Source organism: Heterodontus francisci, chromosome 34 (assembly GCF_036365525.1).
Source record: "Heterodontus francisci isolate sHetFra1 chromosome 34, sHetFra1.hap1, whole genome shotgun sequence".
Taxonomy (NCBI): domain Eukaryota; kingdom Metazoa; phylum Chordata; class Chondrichthyes; order Heterodontiformes; family Heterodontidae; genus Heterodontus; species Heterodontus francisci.
In genome coordinates this window covers 15,192,030-15,215,182 of record NC_090404.1, presented here as the reverse complement: position 1 = coordinate 15,215,182, position 23,153 = coordinate 15,192,030, and the positions used below count along the sequence as shown (strand labels likewise).

Sequence of the window (23,153 nt, the reverse complement as noted above, 5' to 3'; positions counted from 1 at the left end):
CGTTTAGAGAACGTCGGCGGGGAATCTTCGGTCAGAGCTACGGCCCTGAAAAATTAGACACTGACCTTTCACCCTGCGGGACCCCGGGGTCAAGTGCAGTACCAATCTGTGTCATTTAAAGGTTTCCCCCCTCTCCCTCTCACTCGGAATGGGTGGGAACTGAGTGGGACAGTGGATCAGACATTTCATCTTGTCGGACCCTGGTGTTCAAGATCATGAGGGGTCTGGACTGAGTGGATAAGGGGAAACTGTTCCCGTTGGAGGAAGGGTTGAGAACCAGAGGACACCGATTGAAGGTGACCGGGAAAAGAACCAGAGGCAACAGGAGGAAAAACTTTTCAACACGGCAACTGGTTAGGACGGAGAACGCACTGTCCGAGAGCGCGATGGAGGTACAATCAATCATGGCCATCAAAGGAGAATTGGATAATTCTCTTAAGAGGAAAAGGGATGCAGTGTTACGGTGTAAAGGCAGAGAGCTGGCCTGCATAGTACATGCCGAATGGCCTCCTTCTGTATTGTAACTATTCTGGGATGTGTATGAGTCAAATGAAGCCCCAGTCAGACAGCTGAAGGTCTCCTCTCTCAGTTGTGATGCCACTACAGTCGAATATCCAGCCCAGGCTGGGCACATGGATCATGGCGAGGCTTCAGTGGAAGCCGTAATTGCGCATACCGTCCGCCACCTCCCCGCCCCCACCCCCTTTCAGCAGGGTGTGGGGTGGGATTTAAGTCACACCCAATACAACCACCGCTCACCTGACTGGCTTCCAGCGGTAGGTTGTCCGACGCAACTCAGCGAGCACATGATTCCTCAGTCGCTCCTCCTCCCTTGGCTCGTCTGCGGGGGTGCGTGAGCCGGGCTCTGCATCACCGGAGGGAGGACAGTTAAAGCACAACCTGGCACATCAACATCCTGCCTTCATATAGCGCCTTGTAAGGCAGCAAAACCATCCCAAGGTGTAAGACAGGAGCAATATCAGTTAAAATAAAAGACTTGCTGATGCTAAACCAGGTGAAGAGATATTAGGGAAGAGGTCGGTTTTCAGGAGCGTCTTAAAGGAGGAGATAGAGAGGCGGAGAGGATTAGGGAGGGAATTCCAGAGCTCGGGGCCCAGGCAGCTGAAGGCACGGCCGCTAATGGTGGAGCGATTAAAATCAGGGATGGACAAGAGGCCGGAATTAGAGGAGGGCAGAGATCTCGGAGGGTTGTGGGGGCCGGAGATTACAGAGATAGGGAGGGGGTGAGGCCATGGGGGGATTGGAAAACAAGGATGAGAATTTTTAAATCGAATGACCGGGAGCCAGTGTAGGTCAGCGAGCACAGGGGGTGACAGGGGAACGGGACGTGGGGCGAGTTAGGACACAGGGAGCAGAGTTTTGGATGACCTCAAGTTTACGGAGGGCAGAATGTGGGAGAGCAGCCAGGAGAGCATTGGAATAGTCAAGTCTAGAGGGAACGAAGGCAGGGATGAGGGTTTCAGCAGCTGATGAGCTGAGGGGGAGGCAGAGTTGAGCGACATTACAGAGCTGCAACCAGGCGGCCTACAGTCCGATGCAGAAACTTGTCTCAGGGTCAAGGACAAAACACCAAATGTTTCAAACAGTCTGAGTTAGCCAGCGACGGAAACAATGATCCGGGAACACGGTCTGTGACGAAGGAAACAATGATCCGGGAACACGGTCTGTGACAAAGGAAACACTGATCCGGGAACACGGTCTGTGACAAAGGAAACAATGATCCGGGAACACGGTCTGTGACGAAGGAAACAATGATCCGGGAACACGGTCTGTGACAAAGGAAACAATGATCCGGGAACACGGTCTGTGACAAAGGAAACAATGATCCGGGAATACGGTCTGTGACAAAGGAAACAATAATCCGGGAATACGGTCTGTGACGAAGGAAACAATGATCCGGGAATACGGTCTGTGACGAAGGAAACAATGATCCGGGAACACGGTCTGTGACAAAGGAAACAACGATCCGGGAACACGGTTTGTGACGAAGGAAACAACGATCTGGGAACACGGTCTGTGACGAAGGAAACAATGATCCGGGAACACGGTCTGTGACGAAGGAAACAATGATCCGGGAACACGGTCTGTGACAAAGGAAACAATGATCCGGGAACACGGTCTGTGACAAAGGAAACAATGATCCGGAACACGGTCTGTGACGAAGGAAACAATGATCCGGGAATACGGTCTGTGACGAAGGAAACAATGATCCGGGAATACGGTCTGTGACGAAGGAAACAACGATCTGGGAACACGGTCTGTGACGAAGGAAACAACGATCTGGGAACACGGTCTGTGCCCGGGACCAAAGACAATGGCTTTGGTCTTCCCAATATTTAGTTGGAGAGGACTTCCGCCCATCCACTACCGGATGTTGGACAAACAACGTGACCAACCAGAGGGAGTGGAGGGGTCGAGAGAAGTGAACATGTGAATTAGGAGCAGGAGGAGGCCACTCGGCCCCTCGAGCCTGCTCTCCCATTCAATAAGTTCATGGCTGAACTGATTACTCCACATTCCCACCTACCCCCGATAACCTTTCACCCCCCTTGCTTGTCAAGAATCTATCTACCTCTGTCTTAAAAATATTCAAAGACTCTGCTTCCACCGCCTTTTGAGGAAGAGAATTCCACAGATTCACGACCCTCTGAGAGAAAACATTTCTCCTCATCTCTGTCTTAAATGGGCGACCCCTTATTTTTAAACAGTGACCCCTAGTTCTAGATTCTCCCACAAGGGGAAACATCCTTTCCACATCCATCCTGTCAAGACCCCTCAGGATCTTATATGTTTCAATCAAGTCACCTCTTACTCTTCTAAACTCCAGTGGATACAAGCCTAGCCTGTCCACCCTTTCCTCATAAGACAGCCCGCCCATTCCAGATATCAGTCTAGTAAACCTTCTCTGAACTGTTTCCAATGCATTTACATCCTTCCTTAAATAAGGAGACCAGTACTGTACACAGTACTCCAGATGTGGTCTCACCAATGCCCTGTATAACTGAAGCATAACCTCCCGACTTTTGTATTCAATTCCCCTCGTGATAAATGATAATAATCTATTAGCTTTCCTAATTACTTGCTGTACCTGTATATTAACCTTCTGCGATTCATGCACTCAGACACCCAGATCTCTCTGCATCTCAGAGCTCTGCAATCTCTCACCATTTAGATAATATGTGGTGGTGAGGTCGAGCTGCGTGTCGTCTGTGTACGTGTGGGACTTAACATCCTGTTTTCAGATGATGTCACCGAGTGGGGAGGTGGTTGGTGCGGGGGCAGCATGCATTTGAGAAATAGGAGGGGGCCCCAGGATAGATCCTCAGGGGACACCAGAGGGTTAACAGCGCGGGAGTGGAAAGAGAAGCCATCGCAGGAGATTCTCTGGCTACGATTCGATAGATAATAAACGTCAGGAATCAAACTTCTCAAACGGGGGAGAAAACGCGCTCCGTGGCACCGCTCCATTACCTGTCCGGCTGCTCTCTGCGCTCCCCTGGAACCTTTCCCACAGGCGCTGGGCTCGGGCTTGGAGTTCCCGGTCCTCCACCGCCCTCTTCCGACTCCAAAGAAAGTTGCTCAGCTCCCGGGCGCAGTCTTCCATCCGGCTGATGGGATTTTCTGCAAATCGGATTGGGTCGGGGTCAAAACGAAGAAAGGAGAGCGTTAACGATGTGGGAATATTCCCGTCTTCCCCACCCCACCATCTCCAAGTCCACGGGGAATGGTTTCCGCACAGGCAATTGTGACTTTCCAACACCTCACCCAGGTGGTCCCTTCTTTACGTGCCTGAGGTTGGAGATGAGCCTGTGATTGTTGGCGGGATATCAAATCATGCAGGCAGTACATCTGGAGCCCTATTCCCACCTCCCCTACACATCTCAGCAGCTCCCACTGGATTTATTTACAGAGATTTGTTCATTGGCATCGCTGGCCAGGCCAGCATTTATTGCCCGTCCCCAATTGCCCTTGAGAAGGTGGTAGTGAGCTGCCTTCTTGAACCGCTGCAGTCCATGTCGGGTAGGTTTAGTTTAGTTTAGAGATACAGCACTGAAACAGGCCCTTCGGCCCACCGAGTCTGTGCCGACCATCAACCACCCATTTATACTAATCCTACACTAATCCCATATTCCTACCAAACATCCCCACCTGTCCCTATATATTTCCCTACCACCTACCTATACTAGGGGCAATTTGTAATGGCCAATTAACCTATCAACCTGCAAGTCTTTGGCGTGTGGGAGGAAACCGGAGCACCCGGAGGAAACCCACGCAGACACAGGGAGAACTTGCAAACTCCGCACAGGCAGTACCCAGAATCGAACCCGGGTCCCTGGAGCTGTGAGGCTGCGGTGCTAACCACTGCGCCACCCACAGTGCTGTTAGGAAGGGAGTTCCAGGATTTTGACCCAGTGACAGTGAAGGAACGGCGATATAGTTCCAAGTCAGGATGGTGTGTGACTTGGAGGGGAACTTGCAGGTGGTGGTGTTCCCATGTGTTTGCTGCCCTTGTCCTTCTAGTTGGTAGAGGTCGCAGGTTTGGAAGGTGCTGTCTAAGGAGCCTTGATGAGTTGCTGCAGTGCATCTTGTAGATGGTACACACTGCTGCCACCGTGCATCGTTGGTGGAGGGAGTGAATGTTTGTAGATGGGGTGCCAATCAAGCGGGCTGCTTTGTCCTGAACGGTGTCGAGCTTCTTGAGTGTTGTTGGAGCTGCACCCATCCAGGCAAGTGGAGAATATTCCATCACACTCCTGACTTGTGCCTTGTAGATGGTGGACAGGCATTTATCCAGTTCCCTTTTGAAGGCTGCTATTGAATACTGTAGGGGTACGGCAAAAGAGCAGGGGGAAGTGGAATTAATTGTCGTGTTATTCCAAAGAGCCAGTGCTGACTTGATGGGCAGAATGGCCCCTTTATGTGATATATGGTCGGGGATTAAAACTGGAGGACTGCGCCTGCGCACATGCCCGGCAGGATCGCGCCTGCGCCGGGAGACCCCCACGGCTCGGCAGCGCCACCAAGCGGCTGGGAGGAATCCCCCACGGCCGGGCAGTGCAACCCAGCGGTTGGGAGGACCCACCTCCGGCCCGGCAGCGGCACCCAGCGGCCGGGAAGACCCACCCCCCCCTTTCCCCCGCAATGGCCCGGCAGCGCAACCCAGCGGCTGGGAGGACACACCACGGCCAGGCTGTGCAACCCAGCGCCGCAGACAGCCCTCGGTCCCTTCTGACGGTCGTTGGTGAGCCCGGGCTCCTTCCCCCGCGCTGGGGGTTACTTACGCTCCAGCAGCAGCCGAGCGGCCTGAGAGAGCGGCTCGGGCAAGCGGATGGTCTTTAAGTTGCTGATCCCCGGGTGCCGGCGGTGCGGGACCTGTTCTGGGAGCCGGCCGGGACCTTCCGCTTCGCCCGTGTGTGGGGCCGGCGTGCTCAAGCGCTGCCGGGTGGAAGGAAATAATAATAATAATAAAAAGAGAGCGAGTGAGACAACAATGAAAACAGAGACACAATTCCCGCCCGGCTCGGGGATCTTACCCGCACTAGGCCACACAGCCTAACTCGACCTTTCACCGCCGCCATAGCAACCGTGTGCCACCTCGAAACCCGTCCGGGCTTGATCGGCGTGTGTGGGGGGGGGGGGGGTTTGGATGTTTAATTTTCTCCTCAGAATTGATCTAATTTTATTAATTTGATTTTTGTTATCGATGCATTTTTTAGAGAAAAGCAGCGTTCGTGAGGTTTTTATTTTTAAACATGGCAGAGTTGCCGTGACAACCGGTTCCCCCCGGACGGAAAGAAGAGGAAACAACAGTAATGGTGGGGGGGGGGAAACACTGCAAGGAGTGACCAATCAGGACAGCCATCCCGTCTATACTGACAGGTCCGACAGCCAATTGCTTAGAGGGAAAGGGGCGGTCCTATTGATGGCCCGCCCATCTGCTGCGGCCGGGCGTTTTACCCAATCAGCGACGGCGGAGGCGGTGTTTTACGTAGTTTAATTGACAGCCGCCTCAGCCAATGGACGTCGAGTACGCCTGCCCATGCCCCCTTTTGCCGCGGCCCAGGAGAGCGCCGCCTCCCCACCGTGGCCCCGCCTCGCTCTGTGACGTCGCACCAGTCAGCGGCGCTGTCGCTCGCGACGCCGGCCGATCGACGTGAGCATCCACCAATCAGGGGCTGCACGGACGACGGAGGCGGATGACCGACGTGGGGCAGCACCAATCAGCGGCGGCGAGGGGCGGGACGGGAAGTCCCAGGTGCCGCGAAAGCAGGTTGTCCCTTGTTTCGCTGGTCTGGATGGCGGGAGGCAAAGGGGGTCAGGGGCTCGCAGGTGAGCTGGGGTGAATTGTGAATCAATGCAACAAATGCCCCCATATATTTAATTTGATTGCAACTTAGTTTGGTGGCGCGAGTTGTAACTTGTACGTATAAAAGCAAAATACTGCAGGTGCTGGAAATCTGAGACAAAAACAAGAAGTGCTGGAAATACTCAGCAGGTCTGGCAGCATCTGTGGGGAGAGAAGTAGAGTTAACGTTTCAGGGTCAGTGACCCTTCTTCAGAACTGGCAAAAGTTAGAAATGTAAAGGGTTTTAAGCAAATAAAGTGGCGCAAGTGAATAACAAGAGTGAGTGTTGATAGGCCAGAGGTCATAGAGCATAACTGAGCAGAAAGTCATGGAGCAAAGGAAAAGGGTGTGTTAATGGTGTACTGAAAGACAGAGAGGGTGTTAATTGACAGAAAAATGAACAGCCCTGGCCCCCAGCACAGATTAAAACAAACAGTGGGCAGGCACATGGTTAAAAAAAAGAGGAATGATGAAACAAACTAAAATATAACGAAAATAAAAAATGGGGGGCCAGTCATGCTCTGAAATTATTGAACTCAATGTTCAGTCCGGCAGGCTGTAGTGTGCCTAATCGGTAATTGAGATGCTGTTCCTCGAGCTTGCATTGATGTTCACTGCAACACTGCAGCAATCCCAGGACAGAGATGTGAGCATGAGAGCAGGGGGGAGAGTTGAAATGGCAAGCAATCGGAAGCTCGGGGTCATGTTTTTGGACTGAGCGGAGGTGTTCCGCAAAGCGGTCACCCAGTCTGTGTTTGGTCTCTCCAATGTAGAGGAGACCACATTGTGAGCAGCGAATGCAGTATACTACATTGAAAGAAGTATAACTAAATCGTTGCTTCAGCTGAAAGGAGTGTTTGGGGCCTTGGATAGTGAAGAGAGAGGAGGTAAAGGGGCAAGTATTACACCTCCTGTGATTGTGGGGGAAGGTGCCGTGAGAAGTGGACGAGGTGGTGGGGGTAATGGATGAGTGGACCAGGGTGTCGTGGAGGGAATGATCCCTTTGGAATGTTGACAGGGGAGGGGAAGGGAAGATGCATTCGGAAGTGGCATCATGCTGGAAGTGGTGGAAATGGCAGAGGAAGATCCTTTGGATAAGGAGGCTGATAGGGTGGAAAGTGAGGACAAGGGTAACCTTGTCGTGGTTCTGGGAGGGAGGGGAAGGAGTGAGGGTAGAGGTGCGGGAAATGGGCCGGACACGCTTGAGGGCCCTGTCAACCACAGTTGAGGAAAAGGGAAGACATATCAGAAGCGCTGTCATGGAAGGTAGCATCATCAGAGCAGATGCGTCGGAGATGGAGAAATTGGGAGAATGGAATGCTGAGTATTTCCAGCACTTTCTGCTTTTCTGTCAGTCTGTGAAAAAAAAATGACACTGCAATTTCCTTATTCTCCATTATAATTTCACATTTCTAACCTTTGCCAGTTCTGATGAACGGTCACAGACCTGAAACGTAAACTCTATTTTGACATTAGTGAACCGCATGGGTTTTAACAACAATCGACAATGGTTGCATGGTCACCATTATTTTTTATTTAGAGATACAGCACTGAAACAGGCCCTTCGGCCCACCGAGTCTGTGCCGACCAACAACCACCCATTTATACTAGCCCTACAGTAATCCCATATTCCCTACCACCTACCTACACTAGGGGCAATTTACAATGGCCAATTTACCTATCACCTGCAAGTCTTTGGCTGCGGGAGGAAACCGGAGCACCCGGCGAAAACCCACGCGGTCACAGGGAGAACTTGCAAACTCCGCACGGGCAGTACCCAGAATCGAACCCGGGTCTCTCGAGCTGTGAGGTTGCGGTGCTAACCACTGCGCCGTCTTTAATTCCAGTGAATTCAAATTTCACCATCTGCTGTGGTGGGATTCGAACCCATGTCCCCAGAGCATTAGCTAGTACTAATCCAGTGACAATACCACTACGCCACCACCTCCCCGGTGTACCAGAGAAGCTTTTAAAATCTTATATCTCTTGCTAGCTTGTAACGCCATTTATGGCACAGAAGAAGACCATTCAGCCCATCCAAGTCCATGCTGGCACTTCACAGAGCTATACAGTCAGTCCCACCTCCCCGACCTGATCCTCATAGTCCTGCAAGGCTATCATACAGAGTTTACTCTTGTACTTACTGAACTCTAAAATCCTCCCAATCCTCAGTCTCATAACTCTCTGGCAACGTTGTAAGCCTCTTCCTTTATCAGAATCCCGTGCTCCTGACCCTATCTCCTCTCCCATCAACAAGGCCGTCCACTTCCCATCTAAGAATCGTTCGTCTCCCTCAGCCCACCGGCTGTCGAAACCCTCCAGCTTTTGTTACCTGCAGCTGCTATTCCGTTAATCTTCTGACTGGCCTGCTGGCTTCCACTCTCTGTCAACTGCAGCTCATCTAAGACTCTGCTGCATGTGTGCTCATGCTCACCAGGTCCTGTTCCCCGATCACCCCTGTGCTCGCTGGCCTACACTGGCTCCCGGTCTGGCAACACCTCGATTTTAAAATTCTCGTCCTTGATTTCGGATCCTTCCTGGGCCTCGCCTCTTCCCTATCTCTGTAATCTCCTCCAGTCCCTCTGCGCTCCTCCGACGAGGGCCTCGTGAGCATCCTCCCGTCCCTTCATCCCACCGTTGGGGGGCACGCCTTCAGCCGTCTGGACCCTAAGCTCTGAAATTCTATCCCTAAACCTCCCTGCCCCGCTCTCTCCTCTAAAATACGCCTTAAAGCCTCTTCCACATGTCCCAATGTCTCCTTGAGCTCAGTCTCAATCGTTCTCTGACTCTGTTCTTGTGAAGGGTCTTCACGAGGTGTGGCTGGATTCAGAGGCTTTATTTCCTGCGTGCTAAAATTCTGGGCCACTCCTGACCTTGTGATAGGAACAGGAGGAGACCATTCAGCCCCTCGAACCTGTTCTGCTATTCAGTGGGATCCTGGCAGATCGGTGACCTAACTCGATCGACCCGCCTTTTCCCCAGTTCCCTGAACAAAAATATTATCCATCTCAGATTTCAAATTTACAATTGATTGAGCATCAATTGCCGTTTGCGGAAGTGAGTTCCAAACTTCTACCACCCTTTGCGTGTGGAAACGTTTCCTAATTTCACTCCTGAAAGGTCTGGCTCTAATTATTAAACTTTGTTCCCCAGCAACAACCACCCCTCCCCCCGCACCTCCCACCCCCTTCCCCCCCCCACCCCCGACCGCTAGGCCTAGACTCCCCAACCAGCGGAAATAGATTGTCTTGATCTACGCTATCAGTTCCCCTGAATGTAGAAACGTAGAACTATTTACGATCCAGTAGGAGGCCATTCAGCCCATCAAGTCGATGCTGGCAAAGAAAGAGCTATCCAGTCTAATCCCACTTTCCAGTTCTTGGTCCATAACCCTGCAGGTTGTGGCATCTCAAATGCATATTCAAGTTTTTTTTTTAAATGCCATGAGGGTTTCAGACCCCCACCACCCTCAACTCCCCTCTAATCCGCTGCCAATCACTTGAAATCTATGTCCCCTTCCTATTCACCTCTCAGCTAAGAGAAACAGGTCCTTCCTATCCACTCTCTCTAGGCTCCTCATAATTCTACACACCTCAATTAAATCTCCCCTTAGCCTCCTCTGTTCCAAAGAAAAGAACCCCAGCCGATCAAATCTTTCCTCAGAGCTTAAATTCTCCAATCCTGGCAACATCCTCGTAAATCTCCTCTGTACCCTCTCTGGTGCGATCGCACCCTTCCTGTAATGCGGTGACCAGAACCATACGCAGTACTCTAGCTGTGGCCTAACTAGTGCTTTATACAGTTCTAGCATCCCTGCTCTTATACCCTATGTCTCGGCCATTAAAGGAAGTTTATCCTGAATGCCTCCTTGACCACATTATCTACCTGTCCTACCTTCAGGAATCTGGACATGTACTGCAAGGTCCCTCTAATCCTCTACACTTCAGATTCCTACCATTCGTTGTTAGCCTTCCCCAAATGCATAACCTCACACTTCTCCGCGTTGAATTCCTTTTGCCACTGTTCGGCCCACCTGATATCTTCCTGCAGTCTACAGCTATCCTCACAGTGAATTGCATGGCCAGTTTTCGCATTGTCTGCCAACTTCTTAATCATACCCCTTACATTTAAGTCGAAAGCATTTATGTATCCCACGAAAAGCGAGGGACCTAGTACTGAGCCCTGCGGAACTCCACTGGAAACAGCCTTCCAGTCACAAAAACATCCATCAACCATTACCTTTTGCTTCCTGCCACTGAGCCAATTTTGGATCTAACTTGCCACTTTCCCTTGGATCCCACAGGCTTTTACTTTTCTGCCCAGTCTGCCATGTGGGACCTTATCAAAAGCTTTGCGAAAATCTATATAGATTACATCGAATGCACCACCCTTATCGACCCTCCTTGTTACCGCCTCAAAAAAATTCAATCATGTTAGTCAGACACGGCCTTCCCTTAACAAACCCGTGCTGACTGTCTTTGATTGACCTGTGCTTTTCTAGATGGCGATTTATACTGTGCGCGAGAACTTTTTCCCAGTAATTTGCCCATCACCGAGGTTAGGCTGACCGGCCTGGAATGACTTGGGCTATCCCTTTTTAAAGAAGGGTTCAACGCTAGCAGTCCTCCAGCGCGGGTGCCTGCAGCCAGGGGGGGATTGATGGTCAGAGCCTCTGCTATTTCTTCCTTGAGCAGCCTGGGATACATTTCATCCGAACCTGGTGAATTATCTTTAATTAACTTTAATTAACTTTCAACGATGCCACACACTTTAATATTTCCTCTCTTACTATGTTTATCCCATCTAATATTTCGCCCTCCTCCTTCACTATGATGCCTGCTTCGTTCCCCCTCTTTGTGAACACACATCTTGCTCCTCTGCACAACATGTTATCTTTATAGTCGCGAATCGGCCGTACTCTTTCCTTGGTTATCCTCTTGCTCTTTCTGTATTTATGAAACACCTTTGGGTTCTTTTTGATTTAGCTTGCCAATATTTTTTCATGCAATCTCTTTGCTTTCCTATTTCCCTTTTGCATTTCACCCCTCCGCTTTCTCTACTGCTCCAGGATTTCTGCAGTGCTCTTGGCATCTGACATAAGCTTCCCTCTTTTTTTTTTGCCTCGTCCTTCTCATGCTGTGAAAAACCTCGATCAAATCGCCCCTTAACCTTCGAAATTCCAGTTTCTGTAATCTCTCCTCGTAATTTAACCCTTGGGAGTCCAGGTACCATTCAGGTAGATCGACACTGCACCACCACCCCCACTCCCCCCACTCCAAGGCCAGTATATCCCTCCTAAGGTGTGGTCTCACTGGGGGCTTTGAGATGCTAACTGCGATCTCCCTGCAGGCCGGAAGCGAAAGGTTGCGGAGGAGGACGAGGAGGCACCCGATGAGCTGGCGAGTCGCTGGGAGTGGGAAGGGGATGGTGGTGTTTGGAACGTTTATTCCGATGAGCACGCCCAGGACATTACGCAGGCCTTGCGGTAAGTGTGAGAAGCGCGGCCTGCGATGTTACCTCGAGCGCCTCGCGTTTATAAAACTCAACCTCGCGCACGATTCCCTCTGTGGCCTCCCGATCTCTCCGACCTCCTCCAGGCTCCCCCCCCCCCCCCGCTTCCCCCCCACAACCCTCCTGAGATCTCTGCGCTCCTCTAATTCCGGCCTCCTTTAGCATCCCCCGATTGTAACGGCTGCACCATCGGCGGCCGTGCCTTCAGCTGCCTGGGACCCAAGCTCTGGAACTGCCTCCCTGAACCTCTCCCTCCTCCTTTAAGCCCCTCCTCAAAAGCTACTTTTCTGACCAAGCTTTCAGTTGCCTGTCTGATATCTCCTTGTGTGGCTCGGTGTCAGTTTGTCTCTGGTTATGCTCCTGTGGAATGGCCTTTTGGACGTCTTGTTGGTTTGCCGTTGGGGAGGGGGAGGAAGGCGGCCGGTGAGGGGACGGGGACAGCAGCACCTTGCTGAATTGGCGGTTCGAATTCCGCCACTTGCACCAGGTCCGCCACGAACCGGTGTTATTACCACGCCTTGAATATAGTGGAACGTCCCAAGTTGCCTCACAAGAGGACATTTGGAACTGAGCTGCGTAACGGGATATTGGGACAGCTGACCAAGAGATTGGTCAAAGAGGTAGGTTTTAAGGAATATCTTAAATGAGGAGAGAGAGAGAGAGAGAGGCGGAGCGGTTTAGGGAGGGATTTTCCGAGCAAGGAACCTAGCTCTCACGTGTTCCGAAACGATTTGCACTGACGCCATTTCACTGACGATCTCTTCCCCCCCCCCCAAGGTCTGGAAATACTTCCGTTCGGCTGCCTCTCCCTTCGAATATCAGCTTAAGAGTGGATTTAAAGAAAATGATGCAAAAGAACAGCAAAACAGGCTTTGAGAGGAGCGTCCGCTACGCCGTGAAGGACCAGGAGGACTGTATGTACAGGCTGCTTATTTACATTCCCTGGGAGTGCTTGATGGGGTGCTTGTAGAGGGAGCTTTACTCTGTATCTAACCCCCATGCTGTACCTGTCCTGGGAGTGTTTGATGGGGACAGTGTAGAGGGAGCTTTACTCTGTATCTAACCCCGTGCTGTACCTGTCCCGGGAGTGTTTGATGGGGACAGTGTAGAGGGAGCTTTACTCTGTATCTAACCCTGTGCTGTACCTGTCCTGGGAGTGTTTGATGGGGACTGTGGAGAGGGAGCTTTACTCTGTATCTAACCCCCGTGCTGTACCTGTCCCGGGAGTGTTTGATGGGGACTGTGGAGAGGGAGCTTTACTCTGTATCTAACCCTGTGCTGTACCTGTCCCGGGAGTGTTTGATGGGGACTGTGGAGAGGGAGCTTTACTCTGTATCTAAGCCGTGTTGGCCGTGAACGCTGGGGGCCTGATTCGGGACATTTTCCATAGCTCTGTGCTGATGCCCCTCACTTTACTGAGTATAAGGACCTGATGAAACTCGTGAATCAACAAAAATTGGATTTTGAGTTGGTGACTGCATGAAAACAAACACTGCTGGAAGTAGATTGCAGGTCTGTCAGCATCTGCTCAGTGGCCTTGGAGGAGACGGTAGCATTGGGACGGTGGAAGTTCTGCTTCAGCTGTACAGAGCTCTGGTCAGGCCCTGATCTGGAGAACTGTGTTCAGTTCTGGACACCACACCTCAGGGAGGATATATCGGCCTTGGAGGGGTTGCAGAGCAGATCCACCAGAATGATAACCGGGGCTAAAAGGGTTAAATTATGGGGCAGTTTTCGTAGACTCGGCTTGTATACCCTTGAATATGGAAGATTAAGGGATGATCTGATCGAGAGGTTTAAGATGGTCGTTTGGTAGTACAGAGAATTGCTGAAATTGGAGACATGTCGAAGCTTTTCGCCTTGCGCTCATCAGGACAATCCGCAAGAATAACCAATGTAAGGGAAAACAACAACTTGTGCTGCATGAGAAGAAAGTGCTGATTGGTTGGCAAGTGAACTCTAATTGGTAGAGGCGTTGCCATGGAGAATGCAGCAGTTTTCGGTGACAGTTAACTGCTAACTGTAAGTTGTTTTCCTTTACATTGGTTATTCTTGCGGATTGTCCTGATGAGTGCAGGACAAAAAGCTTCAACAGCATGTCTCTATTTTCAGCAATTCTCATGTTTAAGATGATTAAAGGAGTTAGTAGGTTAGATTGAGAGAAGCTCTTTCACCCGGTGAAGGAGTCAGAACACCAGGTCCGGAGGGGGGCGGGGGGGAGGAGGAGGGGTGGTGGTAATGTCTGGGAGGAGTGGTGATGCAAAACCTTAAAATTAGAGCTTAGCCGTTCAGGGGTGATGTCAGGAAGCACTTCTTCACAACAAAGGCTCGTAGAAATCTGGAACACTCTCCCACCAAAAAAAAACCTGCTGTTGAGGCTGTTGGTTGGTGGGGGAGGGGGACACGTCAATTGAAAATCCCACAAGTGAGATTGATGGTAAGTGTATTTCGGCTTAGGGAACCAAGGCAGGTGAACGGAGCTCAGACACCGATCAACCCTGACCTCGTCGAAAGGCTTGAGAGGCCAAACGGCCTCTCCCCCTTCCCCCCCCCCCCCCCCCCCCCCACCGCCCCGGCTCGTGTGAGCGTGTTTGGTTGGATTTAGAGCGCGGGTTTCTATGGCGTATACGGATTTGCTGGTTGCTCTTCTCATTGTGCCATTTCTCTCCAGATTACGTCTGGCAGTGGCAGGACGATGACGCCCTCTGGCACCCGTACAGCGCCGCGGTGTGCGCCGACTTGGAGCGGGCGAGGCGGAAGGGGGAGGGGACCATAGTCGTGGCCGTCGGCCGCGTCCGCTACTCTCTGGACATCGGCAGGATGAGGCAGGTCAACAGCAAGACCAAGTACGAGCGGAAGATGGGCCGCGTCCAATCGGGTAAAGGCGTGGGGGACGTGGTCACCCACTGGGCGCTTAACCGCACGGGACAGTTTGGGGGAGGGGGGAGTGGGGGGCTCCTACAGTCATTGGAGACAGGGTAGACGGTGGCATTGTGGTAATGTCATTGAATCAGTAATCCAGAGGCCCCAGGCTGATGCCAGGGGTTGGGAGAGGGGTGGTTACTGGTTCAAATCCCATCACGGCAGCTGGTGAAATTCGAACTCAATTCATTAATAAATGCAATTAATTAATAAAAATCTGGAATTGAAAGCGAGCATCAGTAATGGTGCCATGAAACTATCATCGATTGTCGGAAAAACCCCATCTGGTTCACGAATATCCTTTTAGGGAAAGAAATCTGCCATCCTCACCTGGTCTGGCCTACATCTGACTCCAGACCCACAGCAATGTGGTTAACTCTTAACTGCCCTCTGAAATGGCCGAGCAAGCCACTCCGTTGTCAAGGGCGATTAGGGATGGGCGACAAATGCTGGCCTTGCCTGCAAAGCCCACGTCCTGTGAAAGAATGAAAAAAAAAGGTTGGGGGAGGGCAGGTCCGATAGTCACTGTTTTTAATCAGACAAAATGGGGAGAAAGTGGCTGAGACGGGGCCGGTGGTGTTTCGATCACGTCCCCCTTTTATCCTGACATTCTCTCTCGGCTCATCTCTGTCTCCATCTCACTCTGTCTCGCTGCCCTGTTCCTCATTGTCGCGCTGTCTTTCCCTCCGGCAGATGCCGCCGACGCGGCGACACCAAGCGGCAGCTCGCAGCCCATCGGCAATTCAACCGGGGCGTCCTCCTCGACCGAAGGATCGACCGCTGCCAAGAAGCCACGTAAAAACTCCCGGGAGCAGCCGGAGAACAAGGCCAGCGGCAGTCACCAGGGTGAAGGGGACAGCCAGGGTAAGCATCACAAGCCTGCATTACGTACTCCGTGGCTGAGGGTTAAAAGAGCCACGTGCTAGAGAAAGGACTGGGCGTAAGGAATACAAGTTACAAGCATAGATGACGGAAGAGCTTGTATATAGTGTGTGCACATATATAGTGGGGAAATGGTTCAACACTTTGATGGGGAGATTGGGAAGTGTGCAGGGGAGGTGTTGGCTGGGCAGTGCAAACGGGTGGCGAGACGGGGCAGCACATTGATGGTGGGGAGTTTTCTACTCCAGAAAGCTAGCTGGTGAAGGATGGAACTGGAGCCAATCCTTACACACTTTTATAAGCATTTATTTACAGAGATATACACATTGAAAGCATGCACCTCCTCACCCAGTTTCAGTCTGTGCCTTTTTATAGGGGCTCAAGTGAATCCCCGAGTTATTGTCCACCACCTGCAGACAGTTAATATACAAAGAATAGGGAGATTGGGCACCAGACTGGGAGGAGGAAACTCAACATTTTGCCACGATAGCGACCGGCGCCATCAGACAGTGCTAAGTATTGAAGTGAGCTGTTGAATAGCAGCCGAACATGGAGGCTAGCAAACAAGAAAGCAATGAGCAATGGCTTCTAGGTCTCTTGGTTAACCTGCACCCATGCAAGTTACAGGCAGTCCCGTGTCACCCAGCAATGAACAGAGCTGGAGGAGCAAAGGAGATCGAGGGGAGATTTATCGAGGTGTATAAGATGATGACAGGCTTAGACAAGGTAGATAATGAAGAACTGTTCCCATTAGCTGATGGTACAAGGACTGGAGGTCACGGATTTAAAGTTTTGGGCAAGAGATGCAAGGGGCGGGGGATGTGAGGAAGAACTTTTTTTACGCAGCGGGTGGTAATGACCTGGAACTCGCTGCCCACGAGGGTGGTGGAAGCGGAGACAATGAATGGTTTCAGAAGGAAATTGGATTGGTACTTGAAGGAAGTAAATTTGGAGGGCCGCAGGCATAGAGCCGGGGAGTGGGACTGACTGGACTGCTCTGCAGGGAGCCAGCATGGGCTCGATGGGTTGAAAGGCCTCCCCCTGTGCCGTACCGACTCTGTGACGCCGTATACTATAAATGTCAGGGTTTAGGAATGTGCCGATGAGCAGGGATAACTTGGTGTCCATCTACACACACACATCCTTAAAAGTGGCAGGGCAAGTCGATAAGGTAGTTAAAAAGCATCTGGGATGCTTGGGTTTAGGGGGAGGCGGTGACATAGTGGTAATGTGGATTAGTAATCTAGAGGCCCAGACCAATGCCCTGGGGGAAACGGGTTTAAATTCCACCGCGGGAGCTGGCGGAATTTAAACAATTAATAAATTCAGTTAATTAATAAAAATCTGGAATTGAAAGCAAGTCTCAGTAATGGTGCCGTGAAACTACCAATTGTTGCAAAAACCCATCTGGTTCACTAACGTCCTGTCGGGAAGGAAATCTGCCGTCCTTACCTGGTCTGGCCGACATGTGTCTCCAGACCCACAGCAATGTGGTTGACTCATAACTGCCCTCTGAAATGGACGAGCAAGCCACTCCGTTGTCAAGGGCGATTAGGGATGGGCGACAAATGCTGGCCTCGCCAGCGACGCCCACGTCCTGTGAAAGAATGAAAAAAAAAGGTTGGGGGAGGGCAGGTCCGAAACTCACTGGGCTTAATGAGACAAAATGGGGAGAAAGTGGCTGAGACGGGGCCGGTGGTGTTTCGATCACATCCCCCTTTTATCCTGACATTCTCTCTCGGCTCATCTCTGTCTCCCTCTCACTCTGTCTCGCTGCCGTGTTCCTCACTGTCGTGCTGTCTTTCCTTCCGGCAGATGCCGCCGATGCGACGACACCAAGCAGCAGCTCGCAGCTCATCGGCAATTCAACCGGGGCGTCCTCCTCGGCCGATGGATTGACCGTTGCCAAAAAGCCACGTAAAAACTCCAGGGAGCAGCCGGAGAACAAGGCCAGCGGCAGTCACCAGGGTGAAGGGGACAGCCAGGGTAAGCATCACAAGCCTGCATTACGTACTCCGTGGCTGAGGGTTAAAAGAGCCACGTGCTAGAGAAAGGACTGGGTGTAAGGAATACAAGTTACAAGCATAGATGACGGACGAGCTTGTATATAGTGTGTGCACATATATAGTGGGGAAATGGTTCAACACTTTGATGGGGAGATTGGGAAGTGTGCAGGGGAGGCGTTGGCTGGGCAGTGCAAGCGGGTGGCGAGACGGGGCAGCACATTTATGGTGGGGAGTTTTCTACTCCAGAAAGCTAGCTGGTGAAGGATGGAACTGGAGCCAATCCTTACACACTTTTATAAGCATTTATTTACAGAGATATACACATTGAAAGCATGCACCTCCTCACCCAGTTTCAGTCTGTGCCTTTTTATAGGGGCTCAAGTGAATCCCCGAGTTATTGTCCACCACCTGCAGACAGTTAATATACAAAGAATAGGGAGATTGGGCACCAGACTGGGAGGAGGAAACTCAACATTTTGCCACGATAGCGACCGGCACCATCAGACAGTGCTAAGTATTGAAGTGAGCTGTTGAATAGCAGCCAAACATGGAGGCTAGCAAACAAGAAAGCAATGAGCAATGGCTTCTAGGTCTCTTGGTTAACCTGCACCCATGCAAGTTACAGGCAGTCCCGTGTCACCCAGCAATGAACAGAGCTGGAGGAGCAAAGGAGATCGAGGGGAGATTTATCGAGGTGTATAAGATGATGACAGGCTTAGACAAGGTAGATAATGAAGAACTGTTCCCATTAGCTGATGGTACAAGGACTGGAGGTCACGGATTTAAAGTTTTGGGCAAGAGATGCAAGGGGCGGGGGATGTGAGGAAGCACTTTTTTTACGCAGCGGGTGGTAATGACCTGGAACTCGCTGCCCACGAGGGTGGTGGAAGCAGAGACAATGAATGGTTTCAGAAGGAAATTGTGTTGGTACTTGAAGGAAGTAAATTTGGAGGGCCGCAGGCATAGAGCAGGGGAGTGGGACTGACTGGACTGCTCTGCAGGGAGCCAGCATGGGCTCGATGGGTTGAAAGGCCTCCCCCTATGCCGTACCGACTCTGTGACGCCGTATACTATAAATGTCAGGGTTTAGGAATGTGCCGATGAGCAGGGATAACTTGGTGTCCATCTACACGCACATCCTTAAAAGTGGCAGGGCAAGTCGATAAGGTAGTTAAAAAGCATCTGGGATGCTTGGGTTTAGGGGGAGGCGTTGACATAGTGGTAATGTGGATTAGTAATCTAGAGGCCCAGACCAATGCCCTGGGGGGGAAACAGGTTCAAATTCCACCGCGGGAGCTGGCGGAATTTAAACAATTAATTAATAAATTCAGTTAATTAATAAAAATCTGGAATTGAAAGCGAGTCTCAGTAATGGTGCCGTGAAACTACCAATTGTTGTAAAAACCCATCTGGTTCACTAACGTCCTGTCGGGAAGGAAATCTGCCGTCCTTACCTGGTCTGGCCATTCGTCCCATCGAGTCTCTCTCTCTCGATGAGGAATCAAGTTAGTCCCACTCCGCTACTCCTTCCCCACATCCCAGCAATACTCTGTCTTGCAAGTATTTGTCCATTCCCCTTTTGAAGGCTACTGTTGCATCTGTATCCAGCGCCTTCCGAATCCTAAACGCTCGCCGTTTTAAAAGAAAAAAAAAGATTTTCCTCGCCTCGCCTCTGGTTCTTGTGCCAGTCGCCTTAAATCCGTGTCCTCTGCTTATCGGCCCTTCAGCTGCTGGGAACAGTTTCTCTTTGTTTGCTCCGTCCAAGCCCTGCACGATTTCAAGCATCTCCGATTTTCCTCAGCCCTCCCCTGTCTAAGGAGGACGGCACCTCGAAGGAGTGCGGTCATGAGCCTCGCACCGTGAGGTGTTGCAGGATGAGGAATTTACACAGGGTTGTGGATGGAATGCGTGGTGGGGGGGGGGGGAGGGGGGAGGGGGGTGCTAAGTCTCAGCCGTGGCGCAGTGGGCAGCACTGTCGCCTCCTGAGGCCCAAGTTGCTGGGGTCGAGTCCCACTGTAGGACTTGAGCATCATAATCTTGACTGGCGCTCCAAGCGCAGTGCCGAGGGAGTGCTGCACTGTCGGGAGGGGGCCATCTTTCAGATGAGACGTTAAACTGAGGTCCCGTCTTCCCCCTCGGGTGGATGTAAAAGATTCCCCCGTGGTGCTGTTTCGGAGAAGGGTTCTCCCCGGTGTCCCGGCCGATATTTATCCCTCAATCAATCGCACACAAAACCCCCCCCCCCAGGATTATCCGGTCATTATCGCATTGCTGTTTGTGGGAGCTTGCTGTGCACATGTTGACCGCTTCGTTTCCGAGATTAGAACAGTGACTACACTTCAGAAAGTACCTCGTTGGCTTTAAAGCACCCTGGGATGTCCGGTGGCTGTGAAAGGTGCTATATAAATGCAAGTCTTTTTGTTTTATGTAAGCGCGGACGCTCTTTCAGAGAACCAGTAGAGAGACAGTGGGCCGAATGGCCTCCTGTGCTTTCAGTTTCGATGATTAGCTTTTGGGGGTGCGATATTATATCTCTGCGTGCACTCAAATACATACCTGTCAGAGTGGGAGGGGATCCTACGAGTGAACGCCCAGGGTGCAGACGGCAAGGAGGTGCATCAAGAGGTTTTTCCCCCATACCACTTTTACTTCTCTTACCAAATACTTTAAATTTGTGCCCTCTCGTTCACGATCCTTTCACCAGTGGGAACAGTTTCTCTCTATCTACTCTGTCCAGACCCCTCATGATTTTGAACACCTCGATCAAATCACCTCTCGGCCTTCTCTTCTCCAAGGAAAACAGTCCTAACTTCTCCAATCTATCTTCATCACTGAAATTCCCCATCCCTGGAACCATTCTCGTGAATCTTTTCTGTACTCTCTCCACTGCCCTCACGTCTTTCCTCAAGTGCGGCGCCCAGAATTGGACACAATACTCCAGCTGAGGCCGAATTAGTGACTTATACAAGTTCAACATAACTTGCTCCTGTACTCTGTGCCCCTATTAATAAAGCCCAGGATACTGTATGCTTTATTAACCACTCTCTCAACATGTCCTGCCACCTTCAATGACTTCTGCACACCGGGTCCCTCTGCTCCTGCACCCCCTTTAGAATTTTGCCCTTTATTCTATATTGTCTCCATGTTCTTCCTACAAAAATGAATCACCTCACATTTCTCTGCATTGAACTTCATCTGCCACCTGTCTGCCCATTCCACCAACTTGTCTATGTCCTTTTGAAATGCTACACTATCCTCCTCACAGTTCACAATACTTCCAAGTTTCGTACCATCTGTAAACTTTGAAATTGTGCCCTGTACACCAAGGTCATTAATATATATCAGGAAAAGCAAGGGTCCTAACGCTGATCCCTGGGGAACTCCACTACAAACCTTCCTCCAGCCTGAAAAACATCCACTAACCACTACTCTCTGTTTCCTGTCACTCAGCCAATTTCGTATCCATGTTGCTACTCCGTCCCTTTTATTCCATGACTTTGCAGCCAAGTCTGTTGTGTAGCACTGTATCAAATGGGAATGGTTTTTCCATGTCTAACTTATCTAAGCCTGTCATAATCTTGTACACCTCTATCAAATCTCCCCTCAATCTCCTCTGCTCCAGGGAGAACAACCCCAGCTTTTCCAACCTAACCTTGTTGCTAAAATCCCCCATCCCAGGAACCATTCTGATAAATCTCCTCTGCACCCTCTCAATGACCCTCACATCCTTCCTGAAGTGTTGTAACCAGAACTGGACGCAATACTCCAGCTGTGGCCGAACCAGAGTTTTATAAAGGTTCAGGATAACTTCCCTGCTTTTGTTCTCAATGCCTCTATTTATGAAGCCCAAGATCCCATATGCTTTACTAAACACTCTCTCAATATGTCCTGCCACCTTCAAAGATCTATGTACATGCACCCCCAGGTCCCTCTGTTCCTGCACACTCTTTAGAACCGTGCCATTGAGTATATATTGCCTCTCCCTATTCCTTCTGCCAAAAGGCATCACCTCACACTTGGCTGTATTAAATTCCATCTGCCACCTCTCCGCCCATTCAGCTAGACTGTCTGTGTCCTGTGGCAGGTGGTTCATATCATCCCCACTGTTTGCCACACCTCCAGGTTTGGTGTTTTCAGCAAATTTTGAGATTCTGTTGTATTCCAAGATCGAAGTCATTTCCGTATAGCAAGAAAAGCAGTGGTCCCAGCACTGACACTTGGGGAACATCACTGTCTCACACCCTCCAGTCTGGAAAAACCATCGTTTACCACAAAGAATTCACTCAGGTAAATATTTTGCCATTGTGTAGGTTCAGCAGCGCGGATGTGGGGTGGCCTGGGGGTGGTGGTGGTGACTTCGGACCTATATTCTCTGGAGTTTAGTAGAACGAGAGGTGATCTCATCCTAATGTGTAAAATTCTCCAGTCGGTGGGGTTTGACAGGATCACTGCTGAGAAGCCGTTTTCCCCCCACCGACTGGAGAGTCTGGACCCAGAGTGTCATAGTTGAGGAATGAGGGGTCGGTCATTTAGGACCGAGACGAGGAGGAATTCCTTCACTCGGAGGGCGGTGCACCTTTGGGAATTCTCTGCCCCAGAGGGGTGTGCACGCTCGGTCGTTGAGTATATTCCAGACTGCGATCGACGGATTTTTGGTGTCTCGGGGGAATCGAGAGATATGAGGAGCGAGCGGGAAAGTGGAGTTGTGGCCGAAGATCAGCCATGATGGTATTGAATGGTGGTGGAGGGGCCGAATGGCCTCCTCGCACTCCTATTTTTCATGCAAACCACAGTACAAACTGCGGACACCTGCAACTGAAGGGATTAGATGTACACAGAATGTAACCTGGTCTTATTTGATTCTGGTCCTTCATGCACTCAGCGCATCTTTGATGAGGTGCGAACTGGTGAGTTGCTGTCTGAAATTAGCAGACCAGCAAGACTCTTTGACCAGCAATTGGCGTTGATGCAAGCAGCTCGCGATTGTTTCTCTGCAGTTGATGTAAGAGCTGCCTGTTTTCAACATGGGAGCTTTTAATCGGCGGGGGCGTCATCCAGGTCGTGTTTGGCACTAACTGCGACCCCCACCTCCGTATTTTTTCCCTCAGAAACGGTGAAGACGATACTCGTCAAGGGGAAAGCAGCCGTGGATTCGGAGTGTCAAGCAAAGCACGGCAAGGTACCTCCAAGACTGCACGGTCCTCCACTGGATTCAACATAAACAGTTTAAAATGAACTCCCCGGTCGCTGGTTCTCTGAAGACCCTACTTCGCCCCCACCCCGCAACTCCATCTGAGATTGCGTGACTCCTCGAATTGCCACCCACCCCGCCCCTGTAATATCGTTACTCACTCCTCACCCCCTCCCTTCCTCTTGTGTTTAGGCGTCTCTGCGTTCCGTGCTCTCCCCCTGACATTGTGTTATTCCTTGCTCTTCGTTCTCAGACTTGGTATTTCTTTGTTGTG

The 23,153-nt window shown here is 51.0% G+C and overlaps 2 protein-coding genes across 6 annotated transcripts in view; one reads left to right on the top strand and one right to left on the bottom strand.

The window, feature by feature from the left end:
* mettl17 (methyltransferase like 17) overlaps nucleotides 1-5,801 on the bottom strand; it is a 29,119-nt gene extending 23,318 nt beyond the window's left edge. For both annotated transcript variants that reach the window (XM_068014450.1, XM_068014452.1), the window contains exons 1-4: nucleotides 5,556-5,801; nucleotides 5,304-5,457; nucleotides 3,493-3,642; nucleotides 760-865 (exon numbers count right to left, since the gene is read on the bottom strand). In XM_068014450.1, coding sequence (XP_067870551.1) covers nucleotides 760-865; nucleotides 3,493-3,642; nucleotides 5,304-5,457; nucleotides 5,556-5,600 — 455 coding nt within the window. In that variant the 5' untranslated portion in view covers nucleotides 5,601-5,801. The remainder of the gene's footprint in view (nucleotides 1-759; nucleotides 866-3,492; nucleotides 3,643-5,303; nucleotides 5,458-5,555) is intronic.
* Nucleotides 5,802-6,267: 466 nt separating this feature from the next.
* parp2 (poly (ADP-ribose) polymerase 2) overlaps nucleotides 6,268-23,153 on the top strand; it is a 59,797-nt gene continuing 42,911 nt past the window's right edge. For all 4 annotated transcript variants that reach the window (XM_068014440.1, XM_068014439.1, XM_068014442.1 and 1 more), the window contains exons 1-7: nucleotides 6,268-6,351; nucleotides 11,717-11,852; nucleotides 12,656-12,792; nucleotides 14,550-14,756; nucleotides 15,494-15,664; nucleotides 17,498-17,668; nucleotides 22,797-22,867. In XM_068014440.1, the coding sequence (XP_067870541.1) occupies nucleotides 6,318-6,351; nucleotides 11,717-11,852; nucleotides 12,656-12,792; nucleotides 14,550-14,756; nucleotides 15,494-15,664; nucleotides 17,498-17,668; nucleotides 22,797-22,867 (927 nt within the window). In that variant the 5' untranslated portion in view covers nucleotides 6,268-6,317. The remainder of the gene's footprint in view (nucleotides 6,352-11,716; nucleotides 11,853-12,655; nucleotides 12,793-14,549; nucleotides 14,757-15,493; nucleotides 15,665-17,497; nucleotides 17,669-22,796; nucleotides 22,868-23,153) is intronic.